The sequence below is a fragment of the Rosa rugosa genome, chromosome 1, assembly GCF_958449725.1.
Source record: "Rosa rugosa chromosome 1, drRosRugo1.1, whole genome shotgun sequence".
Taxonomy (NCBI): Eukaryota; Viridiplantae; Streptophyta; class Magnoliopsida; order Rosales; family Rosaceae; genus Rosa; species Rosa rugosa.
In genome coordinates this window covers 47,501,698-47,522,100 of record NC_084820.1, presented here as the reverse complement: position 1 = coordinate 47,522,100, position 20,403 = coordinate 47,501,698, and the positions used below count along the sequence as shown (strand labels likewise).

Here is a 20,403-nt window from a genome sequence, read left to right as displayed (position 1 = left end):
GATCTCGTATATGCTTGATATACGGACGTGTATACGGTATGTACGGTATACATACGTATATACGGTCTGTACGGTATGTATACGTATATACAGTTGTACAGTATGTATACGTATATACGGTCTGTACGGTATACATACGTATATACAGTTGTACGGTATGCATACGTATATACGGTCTGTACGGTATGCATACGTATATACGGTATGTACAATTTCATACCGTAGCCGAGCTGGAAGTTGGTGGGCCGATTGGTAGGCCCAAATAGTAAGCCCAATTGTTCGGCCCGATTGGTAGGCCCAATTGTTCGGCCCGAATGGTAGGCCCAAATGGTAGGCCCAAATGTTAAGCCCAATCGTTCGGCCCGAATAGTAGGCCCAAATGTTAAACCCAAAGTGGTTTGGGCCAGTTCGAAATGTGGATGGTTCGGTTTCTTCGGCTCAATTGGCCAGCCTTAATGCTTAGCCCAAGGATTGAGCAAGCCCAAGTCATCATCACTGGGTCACATGTTTTATTGGCGTGCTTTGGAGAATGATTTGTTTTGAGTGATGCTAATTGAGTAGCGAAACGCTTTGTGGGAGTGTTTACTGTGCTTGTATGCCAGTACAGGGTGAAGATCTATGTGAGGATCTATGAGATAATCTCTGTGAAGATCTAAGTAATGATCTATGTGATGATCCATGTGATGATTTTGTGTAATTGATGTGGAGTGATGTTGAGCAGTTGTGTTGTGAGTTTACGTTTGTGATGAAAGGATTTAGTGGCCATAGGAATGTATTTTTATACAAAGGGCAGAGGCTTTGTAGATTACTACAGATTTGGAAAAGATGGAGATTCTATAGTTAGGTCAACCTTAATCGAGAGGAATTGACTTACGCTTAAATTTCGGGACGAAATTTCTTTAAGGAGGGTAGATTGTAATACCCCGAAAAATCCAAATTAAATTATGTGGATTTTTAGAAATGATTTCACGATAGTGGGAGCGAGTACGAGGCTCGGAGGAATTGTGGAATTAGTTCGAACGATTAATTTTCGAAAAACGAACGTTATTTAGGGGGTCTCAAAAAGTGACTTTTTATACATTGGGAATTTGGGAAAACTTCCTTCATGAAAGTTGTAGAGGACATTAAACCGAGTGCGTGCATATGTGGTACGTAAAAATCGGAGTTCGTATGCGAAAGTTATAAGCAAAATATGAAAGTTACTGTTTATGGTAGATTGGTATAAATTTGAAATGTTACTGTAGCCAGGTAACTTTTCTTTCTTTTCTCTCTCCTTCCCCCGTGCTCTCTCAGTCTCTCTCTTCTGCAACTCTCTCTTTCTCTCTTCTGCAACCTCCTCTTTCACCACCTCTAGACCACCAAATGGCGAGCTGCGAGCATCGATAGACTCGTCTCTTCCTCCTTATCACGCATGTGGGAGTTGTTTACGACGATTTGGCCGGAAATGTGGAGATCGAAGCCAACATTTTTACTGTAGCAAATTAGTCAACGCCGATTTCCGGCCACCTCCAGTCATAAACCCAGGTCCATTAGAAGCGCCTTAAGCCGCTCTTCATGCTCGCCAAGTCTCATAACCCAGATCGAAGCATGGAGGAAGAAAGCATAATTGGAAAATTTCACTGTACATCGGAGTGCTTAATTGTTCGGCTACTTCAAGGTATTTTCTGACTTTGTCACAGTTGAGAAAGTGATTGGAAATGTTGAGATGATGCTGTGGATGAAATTTGGTGGCCAGAGGAGGTGGTTGACCGCCGCGTTGACCGCCGTTGACCGCCCACTGACCGCCGCTTGTGGCGGCGTATTCGACCATATTTTGAGTTTTTATTATCTAGGTGATGATCTACGCATCCTTACGAGCGTTTTGATATATTACAAGGTCATTTTAGAAAACGTTGATAAATAGTGAATTTATGTTTTGACGTTACTATTTAACGTTTTTACGTTTTATCTTCGGTTTACGATCTGTGAGGATCTGACCATCGGTTTTGCTTCAATTTTGGATATGTTGATCGTATGACTGTCCCGGTGACCTTGTGAGGTCACGGGCGAAGATCCGACCGTTGGATCTTCGTATAATTGAGAAATAGTGATTCGGAAGGCGATTCGTGAGAATCTGACCGTCGGATTTTCATATAATTTTGTGGAGATGTTAGTAAAGGCGATTCAGGAAGATCTGACCGTTGGATCTTCGTGATAATTTTGGAGGATGATCCTAAAGGCGATCCGTGAGGATCCGACCGTTGGATCATCATTAAATTCAGATCCGACCGTTGAATCATCGTTTAATTTGAATCTGAGCGTTGGATCGTCGTTTAATTTCATATTTGAGTTGTTGGCTAAGTCAAGATCATTATTGGACTAGGTGATTGACGGTTTGAGTTGGTGGACGATTGTGGATCGTATTTTGAGCTGAATTGAAGACGCAGCGGGATTATCGAGGTGAGTAAACCTCACGTGGTTCATATTACGAACCCAATATATTTAATTGCTTTATTTTGCAATCATATGAACTATTGTTGGTGTATTAGACATTCCTGTGTGAATGTCTGTATATATATTATTACGTGAAATAATATGTATTGTTGGAGTTGTGTTGAGTTTATTGTTGAGAAACAATATATTGTGAGAGGTATTGAGTTTATTGTTGAGAAACAATATATTGTGAGAGGTGTTGAGTTTTATTGTTGAGGAACAATAAATTGTTGTGATCTGTGGAGATCACTAGGTCACGAGGTGACCATGGCATCTATTAGTGAATCACGCTCTCGTACCGGGCTGGTGGTTATTAATAGTATTAAATCGTAATCACGTCTGTGGCCGGACGAGTGGTTACGTTCAGTTAGAGCTCTAGTCTGTCTGCCAAATGTGGAGTGACCTTATGAGTGAAATTGAGAGTAACTCATAAGTGTCAATATATATATGGTAACCTTATGAGGGAAATTGAGAGTAACTCATAAGGGTCTATATATATATATGAGTCTGTCTACCAAATGTTGGGAAATCTTATGAGCGAATTTGAGAGTAACTCATAAGTGTCTATATATATATATATATATGAGAGTGAGTGATCTTATGAGCTAAATTGAGAGTAACTCATAAGTGTATATATATATATATGAGAGTGAGTGATCTTATGAGCTAAATTGAGAGTAACTCATAAGTGTCTATATATATATATGAGAGTGAGAAAGTAACGTGGGTTTGTGGTGGTCTTGTAATTTAATAAATCAACAGTTCTTTCTTGTTTACTCATACTAGCTGTCAAAAGCTTACCGGGTTTTGTGTTGTTGCAACTCCCGGTACACTATTCAAATTGTGTAGCGGGTAATCCTACAGGACAGGAGAACCAGGACGGTGACCGTGCGGTTAGAGCAATTGTTAGAGTTTTACAGCAATTGTAAGTTGTGAGGTGTGTTATGCTCATTTAGAGCTTTACAATATTGCTTGTGAGAGTGAATTGTAATAATGAACTCGAGGTTTCGAGATTTGGATTTTGTAATTGTAATTAATTCATGTTTCGGATTTGAATTTATTATTCAAAATTCGGGGCGTGACATTTTGTAGTATAGATTGTAAAATATGTGATGTTAAATACTAAAAAAGAAACATGGAGTGTGGACTATAAAATGAAGAGTGTGAATTTCATTTTCCATTTTCATTTTAGGTGTTCTTTTCAGTTAGGGTTTCAAGTTTATTATCCTCGTTGATGTATAATAAAGTCTTTCAGAACTAAATGACAACACGTTAAACTTATTGTTACTATGTTATAATATTGCGATGATTTTATAGTTGAAACAATTTTTGTAATATATTCAAGCAAATTTCAATGTAGTGTTTACTAACATTTGAGAATAACTAACAAACTTGAGAATTTTCTTATATCCAATTAAGGCATATTTCAGGGAGGTTAACTTCGTGGCAGATAAATTAGCTAAATTTGGACATGTTGGGCGCGAAGTTTCAGTTTGGTTTAAATACCTTTTCCTTTCTGTGTTTTTCCTAGCATTTCAGTTGGATCAACTGGGAGAGGGCTGTGTGCCTGTGTTCGTGGTTTTGCTTTATAAGTTTTCCTTCGTGTATTAAAAAAAAAAAAAAAAATTTGAGACTTTCTCAATCTGGTGGATTTTCGTGTTCTTATTTATTTTTTAGATCTTGTTGTGTTGGTCTGTTCGCTTAATCAACCGGTTTAACATTGCACTCGTGGCACGTACTGAATTTAAGAATTACTATATCGAAATCTCATGTAGAATTGTAGATACATTTTAATTCGTTCTTTTCGTTTATTTCATCGATAAGAAGATGACATATATAGCAGGAACAAAGCCACACAGCAAGTATCGTTATTTCAGACAACCCAAAACCAACCAGCAAGCTTGAAACAAGCACACATAACTTATTAGAGTGCTATACACAAGGTTTTCAAACACCACAATAGGCTTTTATAGCAGAGTTCGAGTTGTCTTCAGCAGTACGAAAGAAACGCAGTAACCCGGGATGATCAAAAGGCTTGTAGCGTAAGGGGTGTTCGTCATCAACAAGCTCATCAGGCACTCGTATCTCGCCATTGCTAAATGCAAATTGTGCCATAGAGTATCTTGCTTCGGTTTCATTCCCAGTGCTCATAACAACTCGGTGGTTCGGAGATAATATTCTGTCATTACTCCATGCCTAATTAAGAAACAAGCAAATTAACTTAATTAGCTTCTATTCATAAGGCCCTTGATTAAATAAATATTAAGCACAAGGGTATACTGGATCCTATAAATAGCATGCTAAACTGTTACCATTAGTGCATCACCCGCCATGACTACAAAGGATGAAGGTGGAAACTCAACCCTAAACCATTCATGGTTTCTTGTTTCAACCTCCAAAGCGTGAACCTGATTGTTCTGATAGAGTATGGTTGTGAAGCTCTTGTCAGTGTGAGGGACGAAGCCAAGATTATGTTGGTTTTCTCGAGGCAATTTGTTTTTCAACAGTCGAAGAAGATAAGTGATGGACCCAACATAAGAGTCATAACACTTCTCCACGCCATAGCTCTCAAATATCATTCTAGTCACCATTTTATCCAACTCTTCTGCTACTTTTGCAAACGAATATGCATTTTCACTGAGAAGACAAAAAGTGAGTCTAACGACAACCAAAAGAATACGTCTAGGAATAGTTAACATCAGAAACGTATGGTTTTCCATCAAAATTTGACAAAGTAATTATGTAATTTACAATTTAATTAAGAGGAAGTTCAAGTATATATTACCAAAAGTTATCATTTCCACCAGGCCACATGAGCTCTGTGAATCTCTGAGTTTCCTTCAGAGAAGTTGCATTGTCGATGCCCATGCTTTCATGGAGAGGGAGTTTGGGAATTTGCCCAACATACCCATTTAAGGGCTTAGCCTCGTATTTGTTTGTCATTTTAGTTTGGGTAGGGAGATCAAACAACTCTTGCAGAGTAGCCAAAAGAGAATTGCGAAAGTCCGGAGAGATTCTGTCGTACAAAACTACAAAGCAGCCAAATTCTTCGAGTGCTTGTTGAACATCTTTGCGTGCGGATTGCCATGAGTTGGTGCCAGGCTTCAGAGTTTCCTTGTTTGAGAAATCTAGGACTGGAAGCTTTGGGGGCACTTGATGATGATCAGAACCCATGTCTTGGTTTAGGCTTTTCAGTTACACTTGGTGAACTTTTGGATAGTGTGAAGCAGGGAATTAAAATCTGGCGCACATATTTTTAATTACTTGTAGAGATCTTATAGGAATGTATCTGGTGCGATTAGGTCATAACAAGACAAACTAATGAGATGAGAATTGAATTAAAATCTGGCGCACATATTTTTAATTACTTGTAGAGATCTTATAGGAATGTAACTGGTGCAATTAGGTCATAACAAGACAAACTAATGAGATAATGCCAAGAGGATATTTTACCAACTAAATCTTTTTCAATTCTCATCTCATTAGTTTGTCTTGTTATGACCTAATCGCACCAGATACATTCCTATAAGATCTCTACAAGTAATTAAGAGCAAGTTCTAAGAGCAACTCCAACAGCTTCCCCATATTTTAGTTTTTCTCTATTTTAGGGGAAAATGTGTCTCTTTTGCTCCAACAGATTCCCTATAACTTTCTCCATTTTAGGGAAAGTGAGAAGAGAAGAAAACAAACTTCCCTAAATTTACAGCAGTCTCTAAAATTTTAAGCAAGAATTTGGAGATTTTAGAGATTGCTGTAAACTAGGGAATCTGTTGGAGTTGAAGAAGAACAATTGCTTAAACCTTTGACTTTTGCTTCTCTATAATACAAAAATTATAGAGAAGCTGTTGGAGTTGCTCTTAGCAAGTTCACCGATGCTCTCTTGACCGGCCTCCACCTGGGCAAGCTGAGGTGGCACTACAACAGAAAGTGTTTTTAGCGACCAAGTTTTTTGCGAGGAATTTATTTTCCTCAGTAAATGTCACTTTTTACGAGGAATATGTTGATTCCTCACTAAATGTCATTAGGTTTTCTGCGAGAAACATAATTTCCTCACTATACACCACTTTCTACGACGAATATTTCAGTTCATCACTAAAGGTGACCATAATTTGGTCTCCTAAATCATCATGTTATTGGCGAGGAAATAGGAGACTTCAGTGAGGATTTTTTTCATCGTTAAAAAGACATTCAATGAGAAAATAACGATTTCGTCGTTATTAGTTTGGCGGAAAATTATGTAAAACCCGCCAAGTTCAACGACGACAAAACCATGGTTTCCTCGCTAACAGTCCGTGTTTTGCGAGGAACTATTTCCTCGTCAAAAGAAGCATTTAGCCAGGGAAATACACTTTTCTCGCTATTTGTTTGGCGGAAAATTATGTAAAACCCGCCAAATCTGGTAGCGACGAAACTATTGGTTCCTTGCTAAATGTCAATGTTCAGTGAGGAAACATTTGGTCGCCAAAAGATGTAGTTTGCGAGGAAATAATCAAGTCGTCGCTATAATTTTGGTGGGAAGTTTTCTCGAACCCGCCAAATTGTATGACGACGGAAGTATGATTTCCTCGCTAAAAGATGACTTTTAATGATGAACGATTTCCTCGCTAAAAGCGAACTTTTATCGATGAATGATTTCGTCGCTAAAATAGAAATTTTAGCGATGAATGATTTTTTCGCTATTTATACATTTAGCGAGAAATTGATAATTTCGACGCAATAGTTTTGGCAGAAGGTTTTTTGAACCTACCAAATTTAATAGCAATGAAATAAGTCTTCCTCGCTAAAGTTATTATTTTATCGAGGAAATAATTAAGTCGTCGCTATAGTTTTGGTAGGAAGTTTTCTCGAACCTGCAAAATTATATGGCGACAAAAGTATGATTTCCTCGCTAAAAATGACTTTTATAGAGAATGATTTCCTCGCTAAAAGTTCTTTTTTAGTGATAATTGATTTTCTTGCCTTTGATACATTTAGCGAGATATTAATCATTTCAACTCAATGACTGGAAGTTTTTTGAACCGCCAAATTTAATGCAGGATTAACAGACTGAACTCTGCGAGTTATCTTTCTTTAATAAGGCAATAATAATGTAAAACTGATTATTAATACTGGTACTATTATCCCTGAGCTTGAATAATTTCTCAAGTCTTTTTGTATAAGTTTCTAGTAGGATTACATATATTGGTCGAGTTTCTTAATCACCAAAATTACTGTGGTTTCTTTGCAGAGAATGAATCTTCTTCATCTTCTTCGACAACAGTTTGTACGCTTCTTCTTTTCTTACTAGTCCTACATGGCTTTATCAGAGCCCTGATCAATCTCAAGGTTGGATTTTTACTCTTTTTTACTTCCCTTAGATGCTTTACAGTGTCAAGCTGGAAACAATTTCTGTCTCAATTTGAAGCACTTCACACTGATTGTAGGAACAAGAATCACATACTAGGATATGATTTATTGCTTGTAGCCTTGTAGATAAGGGGAGCTTGCACTGGAAGGAGCTCATTATTTGACAACCGCGGAGGTCGTGAGTCTCAGTGAGCAGCAGCTTGTGGACTGTGATCATGAGGAAGTGAGAGGCTTGTCTTGTTAAGCTTTCATGAACAAGAGCTAAAGCTGCTAGTATATGCTTTTGCCTTTGAAATATAGGTTTGGATCTTTTCCTTCAAGTCTGAGAATAATGAACTACCAAGAGAGTTTTGTCCTGTAAACCATATGTAAACCATGTTTGCTGCAATAAAAGTTATTTCTTCTGTTCCAAAATCCTTGCTATGTTCTTTTATTTCCTTCATTATTTTGTTGATTGTTTGACTAGTTTTGAATAAGAATCCTCAGGTCATATCGTAATAAACAGACAATTGTAACAAAAAGAATATTTTCCTCGCTATAGACTAAAATTCAATAACGACAAAGGATAATTTTCTCACTATAGACTTTAGTTCCTACACCGATGGAAAAAACATTCCTCGTTGTTGATTATTTTTAGGGAGATAACTTTTTCTCGCTAAAATGATACATATTACGATGAAACAAAATTTCCTCGCCGAAAACGGTTTAGAGTGAGGAAAAACTTCTTCGCCGAAAGCTATTTATAATGACGAAAATATTTTTGTCGCAAAAGCAGTAGTTTAAATTTTTTATTATTTAAAACTTCTTTAATTACTAATTATCATCAGCGAGGAAATACATAATTTAGCGACGAAATCAAGTTTGTCAGAAAATATATTTAACGACTATTTTCTAATCCTTGAAATTCTTTAACGAGGTAAAATTACGAGTTTGGGTGAGGAAATATATTGTCGCCAAAGATTAACAGCAAGAAAAAATAATTTTCTCGCAAAAAAGGTTTGGCGAGGAAATAGTTTTTTCGTCGTTGAAACTTTTCTTGACGAGCTTTCTCCGACGAATTGAAGACGAAAAAAATTTCCTCGCGGAAATACTACAACGAGGAAATGTTGGTTTTCAACGAGGAATAAGTTCCTCGCTAATGAGGTTTTTTGTTGTAGTGTGGTGACTAAAATGGAAGAAAAAGTTGCTTCCACCGATGGTCTCTTGACCAGCTTTAGATTGAACTTTCGTGACCCAAGCTAAGAAAAATGCGAAGATCTTACCAATTCTTGACCCAAGCAGGCCGGTTGCCACGCTGGCCCAAGCCCAGACGTTGAGAGAGCGGCACAAGAAGCACCTCTCGTGGAGGCCATATTCTTGTCATTTAGCTCCGAAAAGTATCAAGCGCGTGCTGAAGAGCCGCGAAGGAGCCGGGGACAACCCAGAAACGAAATCATCAAAATTGGATCGATTTCAAGAACTGAGAATATTAGTATGTAGAGCGTGTTGAGAGGATTAATTTTCCTACCTCATGTAGTTAAATCGGCCGCCAGAGCCACTGGAAATTGCTGCGAAACTGCTGAAAAACTTCAAGCTTCTCGAGTCTCGTATCGTCGCCGTCCGTCGCCGATTGTATAATCCACCACCAGGAGGATGTCGGCGCTGAGGAGAGGGATCGAACGCAAGTGGTCTGCCGCCGAGAGATGGTCGAACGGTGGAGCGCCGGTCGGATCTCTTTCCAGGTTTTCGGGTGTCGCTCGCAGGTCAGAAGCCTAGAAGCATCTATCGTGGTCTGCCAAAGTTTGACCCAATCTGATCCTATATATAGCCTCTTCAATAATTGAATTTGGACGGCTACGATGAAGGTGGTGGGTATTTAAATGGCCCAGATCGCACCACACAAATTTCCCCTTTTTCCTTTAATAATTTTTAAAATCCCAAACCTTCGGAAAATCACTATAAATAGCTCGGGTATTCGAAAAATTCTCCAAAAATTCCCACGAACTCATAGTGTCATGTACTTTATTATCCAAATCTTAAATTGAGGATTTCACCTTGTAAAAATTTCTGAAAATGAGCTCGATGAATTTTCCAGGGCTCACAAATAGTATGCAAATGATCTATTTACATCAAATATATTTCAATTGTACAATAAATAAATTAATAAAAAATTCAATGAACAATAACTGACCGGTCAAGAAACAGAACAGGTGGAAACACATGTCCAGTGACAGTGAACAGTGTTTTGGCCCAGTGACCCTCACCTATTGACCCAACGGGTGAACTTGCTCTAATAAATCTTATATCTCGATCTCTTATTATAAGCAATGACTATACAACTGCTTTTCAAAAAAAACAAAACTATACAACTGAAATTATTGTCTTATGTATTGGCAGTATTAGATAGGGAGCCATTCTAATAAGAATCACTAAAAAGAGGACTAATTGAAAACTTTCTAATCAACCATTTGAGATACCTACTTTTCGATTATATTACGACAAATCAACCGTAAGATGTTTATGTATGCATGAGTAGATCACTTTAGAAAATTTTCTTCCAAATTGCTAATTGTTAAGCTACCGAACTAGATCAACTCAATGGACGAACCAAATCTGTCAAACATGAACCGTTCATGTTCAAAACTGATAAATCACGATTATGAATGTCTTAACGATTTTCAATTTAGTTGAAAAATTGCATAATGATCTACATATAAATATATAAACATCTAACGGTTGAATTGCGGAAATGTGATCGAAAAGTGGGTCTAACACAAAAGTACTCAACTAGTTCTCATTTTAGTGGTTCTCATTAGAAGGGCTCCCATATTAGATAATACTATGTCAACCTTAGCAAGATAGGTAATAAAATGGAGAATGCTAAGCTCACACTCATACTGGGTGTGGATCAGCCACACGCAGACACATGTAGGCATTTCTCCATTCCTTAATATCAGAACGGCCTAGAATGACTAAAATTCCATCTTTTCTATTCCTTTTCTGCCCCTTGTTTTCTCTCTTTCTTCCTCTTATCATTGACCGAAGAAGACAAGCACAAATTAAACCTTCTTAGAGTGAAATCATAAAATTGAATAATTCGTGATGAAATTGAAAAGCTTTGAAGGCTGACCTTCCATAATCCCATAGACCACGAAGACGAGGAAGAATCGTATTGCTTCTCCGACAAGCACACTCCGTTCTCCTTGAGGACGCTGTTTTTCATAGTTGTTGTGATTGCTATAGCGATTGTTCGGCTATGCGCATTGAACGAGAGTTATAGGGAGTCAGAGAGAATTAATTAAAACGGACGACGACGGAGGAGGAGTTGAGGCGGAAAAGAAAAGAGTGTGGGAGATAAATGGAAGAATTGAAAGACTGGTGTAGAGTTTTAGTTGTAAAATTTTTGGCGTAGACCCAGATGTAATGATGAGAAGAATCTCTTGCATATGATGCCATGCAATTCCATTCAAATGATGATGCTTGTTATGTTCATGCCATCATCAACTTTGATTTTTATGATTTTTTGGTTTTTCTGTTAGCATGTTCTTTGATTTCTAGTCTCAATAAGCCCACTCTCACTGCCCCAATTTATCCCTCTACCACCACTCTAAGTCTCTCACCATCACTGATTCTCCATTGCCGTCATCACCGAAATCCCCTATCCCTGCCACTATCATTCTTCGGCCTCACTGATAGAGGAAGAACGAGAGAAAAAAAGGAGGGACGAAAAAGGAATAGAAAATATGGAAAAGAAGTGAACTTGATATCGGTATGAATGTGAGCATAGCATTCCCCAATTAAAATTAAAATAGGTGATATCGGTTTTCAAAATGCTGACTAAGAAAATGTTTGAAAATGTAATTGGAGTTGCTAAAAGCACTTAAGGTTTTGAAGGCACAAAATAGTTAATGGTCGATTTAATTAATAATATGCTGACATGAGTAGGAGAACCCAACCGACCTACCATTCTTTATGAACGACTAGACTCCAAACACACCCTATGGCTGCACATATTTTGTTTTTGATTTTTAATTTTTTTTGTTAAATTTCTTTTGTTTTTCTTTTATTTCTGAATTGACCATTTTATCTTTTTCAAATATTTCAGTTCAAATGTTTTTTAATATTTGAGGGATATTTTGGTAAAATTTTTCTGTTTTGGCTGACAAACTCTGTTCTCTTAATAATAGTATAGATAATGACATTTTACTTGGTTAGAGCATCTTTAGCAGACTCTCTATTTTGGCTCCTTAGCTATTTTGGAGAGCATGTTTTAGCTTTTTATTTATTTTAGCAGCTGCACCAGACTCCTAAGTGACTCTCCATTATAACTTTTAGCTATCTTGCTCCTAAATATAGAGAGCGAGCTGAGGCTCTCTATAATTTAAAACATTCATTTTAAGTTATTTTATGTAATTTATAAATACATTTAAACTATTTAATCTTCATTTAAAAAATAATAAAAATTCAAAACTAGCTAAAATAAAGAGCACTGATGCAGATGTATTTCTAAAGTGGCTAGCTAAAATGACTTTTTAGCTACTTTGGCTAAAATTTGACTAAAAAATGGCTAGCATTGCTAAAGATGCTCTAAGGTCCAAATTAGACTCTCAATGGTCTTAATATCTTTGGTAGCAGTTTTGCATATATGTATATGAATTGAGTAAGTTTGATAGCTACTCGATCTGTTTATCTTTGTTATCATTGGAAAATATTTTTATTGTGCGAAATACTGAATTATTTATCACAGATAACATTTACCTAAATGCAGGCCGGGGAAGCATCTTTAGGAGTCTAGGAGAAGTTATAAGAACTCAACTTTTGTTTATCTTTAAAATGAATAGCCCCAGAAAATCAGGGGTAGAGATTCCTGATATTATTTCGGGATATACTCTAGTTGCTTATTGTAATCAGGGGTTTAGGCTTAATGTCCCCCTCTTGTATTCAACAGTTTCATTAATCAAGGCTTGAGGGCAGCTGCACTAGCCCTTCATTCAAAAAAAAAAAAAATGAATAGCCCCAGAAAATATATATGTAAATTCAATATGACAGCACACCATGTAAGTTTTGGAAGAAAAAGGTCAAGAAAAATAAATGAAAATTCTTCCATGCTGATCCAGAGTATAGGATACAATTTTCGAGTCATTTTTTTTGGGTGGTGCTATTCACACACCTCCCTCTATTTTTCTATTACTTTAATTTAATTTATTTTTACAAATTACCCTAATTACCCTTCCTTACAATTCTGATTATTTTTCTTTTTTCTTTTTTCGTTTTTCTATTTGGCAAGTCAATCATGAATCAATTATCATCGAAATTGCGAAGTTTGTTCTCATATGAGTAGGAGAGGTAAGATGCATGCTTTACTCCTTTGTTGTCTGGGTTCCAATATTGCACCTAGCTTATTAAAGTTTCTCGTCTCTTATAGATTGGCAATAAGCCATTTTCAGATGCATTATGCAAATTTGGAAAATTTCTAGGTACAAAAAAAAAATTAAAAAAATTGGAGTATAGTTCAAAATTAATTGAACAAGACTTACCTGAGGGGCTAGACAAATGCAGACACACGCATAATCAATGGTATGAAACTCTTTTTTTTTTTTTTTTTTTTTTTTTTAATGGTATGAAACTCTTAATATAATGTATTTTAGATAACTGTATTGAAAGAACACTCACCCATAAATAAAAGTTCAACGTTAGGCTGAAAAAAACACTAGACTTTGGAACATTATTTCCAATATGTAACAAGTAGATCCTATGCAATAATATCTCAAATGTTGCAAAATAGCATCCAAAGAAAATACAATAGCACTTCAGTCAAAAGATTGTTGTTACGTAATGACATTACGAATTTGCAACAAAACATAAACAGAAAGAGCACAATGTTAATCAATGCAGAGTTTTATAATGGATATCAGTAGTCACAGAAATTTTCTTGATTACTTCCTCATCACTCAAAACTTAACTTCTTTGTACAAAATCTAAAGATCATGGTCAAAATTCTTATGTAAACAAAAAATTTGAATTATCAACCCTACATAAAGATTTTAAGAACATTAACTAATGACTTAGAAAATCAGTTTACCTCATTAAAATTTTCAACATTTAGGAAGCAACAAAGGTGCTCCTCATTTCAGTTAATATTTTAGCTGCCTTGCAAAAATAAATAAGACAAAACACTCAATTTCCTTGATTACTTCCTCATCACTCAAAACTTAACTTATTCATGCTAAATCTTATTAGGAAATTTGATACCAATTTGTCACATTCCAAACCTGGGGTATGACTTAAGGGGTTCTCAAGCAAGAGAAATTTAGAATAAGACCAAATTTAACACAATTTAAATGTCACGCCCCGGATTTTGAATGATAAATTCAAATCCGAAACCTGAATAATTACAATTACAAAAAAACCAAATCTCGAAACTTCGAGTTCATTATTACAATTCACTCTCACAATATATTATAAAGCTCAAATGAGCATAACACACCTCACAACTTACAATTGTTGTAAAACTCTAACAATTGCTCTAACCGCACGATCACCGTCCTGGTTCTCCTGTCCTGTAGGATTACCCGCTACACAATTTGAATAGTGTACCGGGAGTTGCAACAACACAAAACCCGGTAAGCTTTTTACAGCCAGTATGAGTAAACAAGAAAGAACTGTTGATTTATTAGATTTCAAGACTACCACAAACCCACGTTACTTTCTCACTCTCATATATATATATAGACACTTATGAGTTACTCTCAATTTAGCTCATAAGATCACTCACTCTCATATATATATGTAGACACTTATGAGTTACTCTCAATTTAGCTCATAAGATCCCTCACTCTCATATATATATATAGACACTTATGAGTTACTCTCAAATTCGCTCATAAGATTTCCCAACATTTGGTAGACAGACTCATATATATATATAGACCCTTATGAGTTACTCTCAATTTCCCTCATAAGGTTACCATATATATATTGACACTTATGAGTTACTCTCAATTTCACTCATAAGGTCACTCCACATTTGGCAGGCAGACTAGAGCTCTAACTGAACGTAACCACTCGTCCGGCCACAGACGTGATTACGATTTAATACTATTAATAACCACCAGCCCGGTACGAGAGCGTGATTCACTAATAGATGCCATGGTCACCTCGTGACCTAGTGATCTCCACAGATCACAACAATTTATTGTTTCTCAACAATAAAACTCAACACCTCTCACAATATATTGTTTCTCAACAATAAACTCAATACCTCTCACAATATATTGTTTCTCAACAATAAACTCAACACAACTCCAACAATACATATTATTTCACGTAATAATATATATACAGACATTCACACAGGAATGTCTAATACACCAACAATAGTTCATATGATTGCAAAATAAAGCAATTAAATATATTGGGTTCGTAATATGAACCACGTGAGGTTTACTCACCTCGATAATCCCGCTGCGTCTTCAATTCAGCTCAAAATACGATCCACAATCGTCCACCAACTCAAACCGTCAATCACCTAGTCCAATAATGATCTTGACTTAGCCAACAACTCAAATATGTAATTAAACGACGATCCAACGCTCAGATTCAAATTAAACGATGATCCAACGGTCGGATCTGAATTTAATGATGATCCAACGGTCGGATCCTCACGGATCGCCTTTAGGATCATCCTCCAAAATTATCACGAAGATCCAACGGTCAGATCTTCCTGAATCGCCTTTACTAACATCTCCACAAAATTATATGAAAATCCGACGGTCAGATTCTCACGAATCGCCTTCCGAATCACTATTTCTCAATTATACGAAGATCCAACGGTCGGATCTTCGCCCGTGACCTCACAAGGTCACCGGGACAGTCATACGATCAACATATCCAAAATTGAAGCAAAACCGATGGTCAGATCTTCACAGATCGTAAACCGAAGATAAACGTAAAAACGTTAAATAGTAACGTCAAAACGTAAATCCACTATTTATCAACTTTTTCTAACATGACCATGTTATATATCAAAACGCTCGTATGGATGCATAGATCATCGCCTAGATAATGAAAACTCGAAATATGGTCTGATGCGCCGCCACAAGCGGTGGTCAGTGGGCGGTCAACGCGGCGGTCAACGCCGGTCAACCACCTCAGATGGCAAAGTGACCAACTACAAACTGGTTCAAAATGAAAGGGTGATCGACTTCCATACCTGGAGCTAAGTCTGGTTTGGCCTAGATCGTCCTAGATCAAGCGTTGAAGTTGGATTAATCTCGTGCGTCTGATCAGATTCCAGATTGAATCAGGGACGTCGAAATCTTCAACTCGTGATCTTTCACTCCACACTCCAAATCGTCAAGCAAGGCCTATATGGGGATGATCAGGGGAAGGAGGAGATCACGAAAATGTGAACGATCGGCCCATGCAACGCCGGAAAAGTGGTTTTCCGGCTGGGTCCGTTTTGCACTTGGGTCGGGCTTTGATCTCGGCTTGGAGGCAGCGGCGAGGCGGGGCGAGGCCACAGAGCAGCTATGCTCGGCAAGGCGCGCCGGTCTGGTGCGGGTCCGGTGGCGGTGGCGTCCGGGAAGTGGCCTTTCCGACCGGGTCGGGTCGGTCGCGACCCGTCGGGTCTGAGGGACGCACGAGAGAGAGAACGGAGAGAGCTGGGGGGCCAAAACGCAAATTTCCCATTTTTTTTGTCCTTAAAGAAAGAATTCGGAAAATTTCTCTATTTATAGAAAATTCCCAAATTTCAAAAATTCATAACTTAATCATACGAACTCCGAATAATGCGTTCCACATGTCCACGAACTCGTATCGACGAGCTCTACAACTTTCATGAAGGAAGTTTTCCAAAATTTTGAACGTATAAAAAGTCAACTTTGTTGACCCCCTAAAAACGTTCGTTTTCGAAAATAAAATCGTTCGAACTAATTCCACAACTTTTCCAAGCTTCGTACTCGCTCCTACTATCGTGAAATCATTTCTAAAAAACCATGGAATTTAATTTGGATTTTCCGGGGTATTACAGTCTACCCTCCTTAAAGAAATTTCGTCCCGAAATTTGAGCGTAAGTCAATTCCTCTCGATTAAGGTTGACCTAACCATAGAATCTCCATCTCTTCCAAATCTGTAGTAATCTACAGAGCCACAATCCTTTGTATAAAAATACATTCCTATGGCCACTAAATCCTTTCATCACAAACGTAAACTCACACAACAACTGCTCAACAACACTCCACATCACATACACAAAATCGTCACATGGATCATCTCATAGATCCTCACATAGATCTTCACATAGATCATCACATAGATCTTCACATAGATCATCACTCTGTACTGGCATACAAGCACAGTAAACACTCCCACAAAGTGTTTCGCTACTCAATTAGCATCACGGTAAATCTCCATAGTAAAACTTAAGCATGCACCACTCTTCACAACCATAGAGATGCATCACTCAAAACAAATCATCCCCAAAAGCACGCCAATAAATTATGTCATCCAATGATGATGACTTGGGCTTGCTCAATCCTTGGGTTAAGCACTAGGGCTGGCCAATTGGGCCTGAAGAAATCGGACCATCCACATTTCGAACCGGCCCAAACCACTTTGGGTTTAACATTTGGGCCTACTATTCGGGCCGAACAATTGGGCTTACCATTTGGGCCTACCATTTGGGCCTACCATTTGGGCCTACCATTCGGGCTTACTATTCGGGCTTACTATTTGGGCTTACTATTTGGGCTTACTATTTGGGCCTACCAATCGGCCCACCAACTTCCAGCTCGGCTACGGTATGAAATTGTACATACCGTATATACGTATGCATACCGTACAGATCGTATATACGTATGCATACCGTACAACTGTATATTCGTATGCATACCGTACAGACCGTATATACGTATGTATACCGTATATACGTCGTATATCAAGCATATACGAGATCCAAAAATATTTGTAAGAGGTAAGGTTCGAACTCCCGACCTCAAACACGAAGGTTTTGCTCCCAACCACTGAAGCAAGAGCTGCCTTCATTAATATATGCTCACGTGTTATATTTATTATGTCATAAGCGACATAAATAAAATAACGGGGGAGGCAAGGTTCGAAACCTTAACCTGCTGCACAAGGGCTTTGCCCACCAACCACTGGAGCACAAGCTGTGCTTAATATAATGTGTACAAATGTTTTACTTATTATGTCATAAGCGAACATAATAAAAATAAACGAGAGGCAAGGTTCGAACCTCTGACCTCTTGTACATGAGCCTTGCTCTTCAACCACTAGAGCACCAGCTGCTCTCGTTACTATCCATGCAACTTCTTTTATTTATTCTATCATAAGCGATAGAATAACAACAAACTGTCGGTACACTCCACGTGCCACGACACGTCTCTTCCGTGATTTACGGAAAGCAAATCACTTTCGGCTAAAGCTGTCTGCCACAGCGTCTCGAGGTTCGGCCTGTCCCCTTACACGCTCAACACGCGCCAACAGCTTTTCCGGGTTTCGGGGCGACTTTAATCCAACGCGTGGATTCAAATTCTGAGATCGTTCATCCAACGGTGGAGATCTGCTCACCTTGTTCTATAAATAGGTGCATTCTGGAGAAAAACTGTTCACTCCAAAAGAAAAGAAATTTTTCTTCCGAGCTCAAGTCTTTCTCTCTCAACTCTTCAGCCTTTCTCTTCTCAAATCCTTTCTTCATCAATTTCAATCCTTCTCTTCTGATCTTCTCTCCCATCTAGTTGATTCAATCCCATCTTTCCTCTGAACTTTCAGATCTTCAATATTTTCCTCCAAATCTTCAATCCTTCTTTCTCAGATCTTTTCTTCCATTTGAAGATTCGATCTCATCTTTCCTCTGAGAATCTCAGATCTCCAATCACCAGTTCAACAACTCCAATCCTTCTAACAAAATCTCCCTCAAACACTAAACCATGTATTCCTCGATTTCCACATCCTCTCACCCCATGACCCAAGAGCCACGAACTCTGCAACTAATGGAGCTCCAAACCCCGCAACAAATGGAACCACAACAACAGCAACCAACAGAGGAGGGAGGAAACACCCAAGCAGCTGGAAGTAGTGCCAACATGGATTTCTGGCGAAGCCGTACCAGGTGGATTCCTACTCCAGAACAAATAAGAATCCTCAAGGATCTTTACTATGTCAAGGGATTTAAGTGCCCAACTACAGAGCAGATTCACGAGATCTGTCTCCAGCTGAACCAGTATGGGTATGTTGAGGGTAAGAACATTTACTTTTGGTTCCAGAACGTCAGGGCTCGAGAGAAGCAGATGAATAGGTGTAATCAGGCTGCTCCAGTGCCCATGAGAACTAGTTCTCTTGGTACTGGTAGATCCATTGATCTCAATTTTGGGTCCACTGGTTCTACTGGTGCTGGTGGATCCATCGACATCAATTTTGGGCCAGCTGGTGGATCCATTGACATCAATTTTGGGTCCACTAGTTCTACTGATGATGGTAGATCCATTGATCTCAACTTTGGTTCCACCTATTCTACTGGTAATGAAGGATTTCTTGATTTAAATTCTGTTTCATATTCTTCCTCACACTTCAACACTAATACTAGTACAACTCTTTTGGCACAACAGGAGGACAAACATCCCTGCAACAACGAGGAGGAGATCACCAGGAGGTTCAAACTCTTCCTCTGTTCCCCGTGCACGGCGAGGACGTCTTTGGTAACCTGAAGGCTACTTCCGAGGAAGGTAGCGCTTTTGGTTACTATTCTGGTGGCTCAGGCGGTTACCACAGTGGCTCAAACGTTTCTCTTGAGCTCAGCCTCAACCCATCCGGAGCTGCTGACTAGGCTTAGTATAGCATAGTCCTCGCTTTTTTTTTTTTTTTTTTTTTTTTTTTTGTAATATAAACTCAATAAGATGGTGTGCATGTTTTCTTTCCTGTTTGTTTAACCAACAACAACACCAAGGATCGAACCTTGGTCACCCAATACTGTTTTCAAAACCATAAACAACTCTACTGCACACATCTTTCATAATGATGCAATAAAAACAATCACTCAAAAAGAATCCAACAATCAATTAAGTCGCATCGAGGTCTAGCTAGTATCCTCTGAGTCAAACCAAACACAACAATTTCATCGATAGGATTAGGGATTTATAAAGCTAAACACATCCTGAGTTAGCTAGGAAAAACCCACGTTTTTAGAGTTACTCTTACAACTCTTATAGAATCTCGATAATTCCATCTATCAATTGTTTCAACAAAAACTCACCACAATTCAATCCCTAACATTTAGCGATTCAGAAATCAAATCAAACTCCATATCACATAGTAATTCACTTGAACCACTATGGATACCTAACAAAATCACTAAAATCAATATCCGAAATTGCGTTTAACTATAACACCTAAAATCAATCACCAAAGGCACACACTCTCATCCAACATCATTCACAAGAACTGATTCTAACTCTCCCAATTAATTACACCAAAATCAACTCCATTGCAAAACTTTAAGTGTCCCGCCTACTTAAACTTAAAACACACAACAACTTCAAATTCACTGCAGCCCATCTCCATACTACGATCCAAAACTTAAGAAAACTA

The 20,403-nt window shown here is 38.0% G+C and overlaps 1 protein-coding gene and 2 long non-coding RNA genes across 3 annotated transcripts; 2 read left to right on the top strand and 1 right to left on the bottom strand.

Annotated features, from left to right (window-relative positions):
- Window positions 1-1,311: 1,311 nt before the first annotated feature.
- Window positions 1,312-3,485, top strand: LOC133739417 (uncharacterized). Its single transcript, XR_009860603.1, has 3 exons — window positions 1,312-1,657; window positions 2,363-2,439; window positions 3,322-3,485. It is a non-coding gene; the product is annotated as an uncharacterized LOC133739417 (long non-coding RNA).
- Window positions 3,486-4,256: 771 nt separating this feature from the next.
- LOC133739407 (2-oxoglutarate-dependent dioxygenase AOP2-like) lies at window positions 4,257-5,736 on the bottom strand. Its single transcript, XM_062167190.1, has 3 exons — window positions 5,258-5,736; window positions 4,785-5,109; window positions 4,257-4,668 (listed from the first exon to the last, which is right to left on the bottom strand). Exons 1-3 carry the CDS (start codon window positions 5,644-5,646, stop codon window positions 4,420-4,422), a joined length of 963 nt encoding a protein of 320 aa, XP_062023174.1. The 5' UTR covers window positions 5,647-5,736; the 3' UTR covers window positions 4,257-4,419.
- Window positions 5,737-7,697: 1,961 nt separating this feature from the next.
- LOC133739390 (uncharacterized) lies at window positions 7,698-8,234 on the top strand. Its single transcript, XR_009860598.1, has 2 exons — window positions 7,698-7,797; window positions 7,937-8,234. It is a non-coding gene; the product is annotated as an uncharacterized LOC133739390 (long non-coding RNA).
- Window positions 8,235-20,403: the final 12,169 nt, after the last annotated feature.

Excerpts from the sequence above, each read along its gene's own strand:
- LOC133739407 (XM_062167190.1), bottom strand. The coding sequence starts at position 5,646 with ATGGGTTCTGATCATCATCAAGTGCCCCCAAAGCTTCCAGTCCTAGAT. Across the intron at positions 5,110-5,257 it reads GGTGGAAATGATAACTTTTG|TGAAAATGCATATTCGTTTG; the intron begins GTAATATATACT and ends TTGTCTTCTCAG. Across the intron at positions 4,669-4,784 it reads TGGCGGGTGATGCACTAATG|GCATGGAGTAATGACAGAAT; the intron begins GTAACAGTTTAG and ends TTTCTTAATTAG.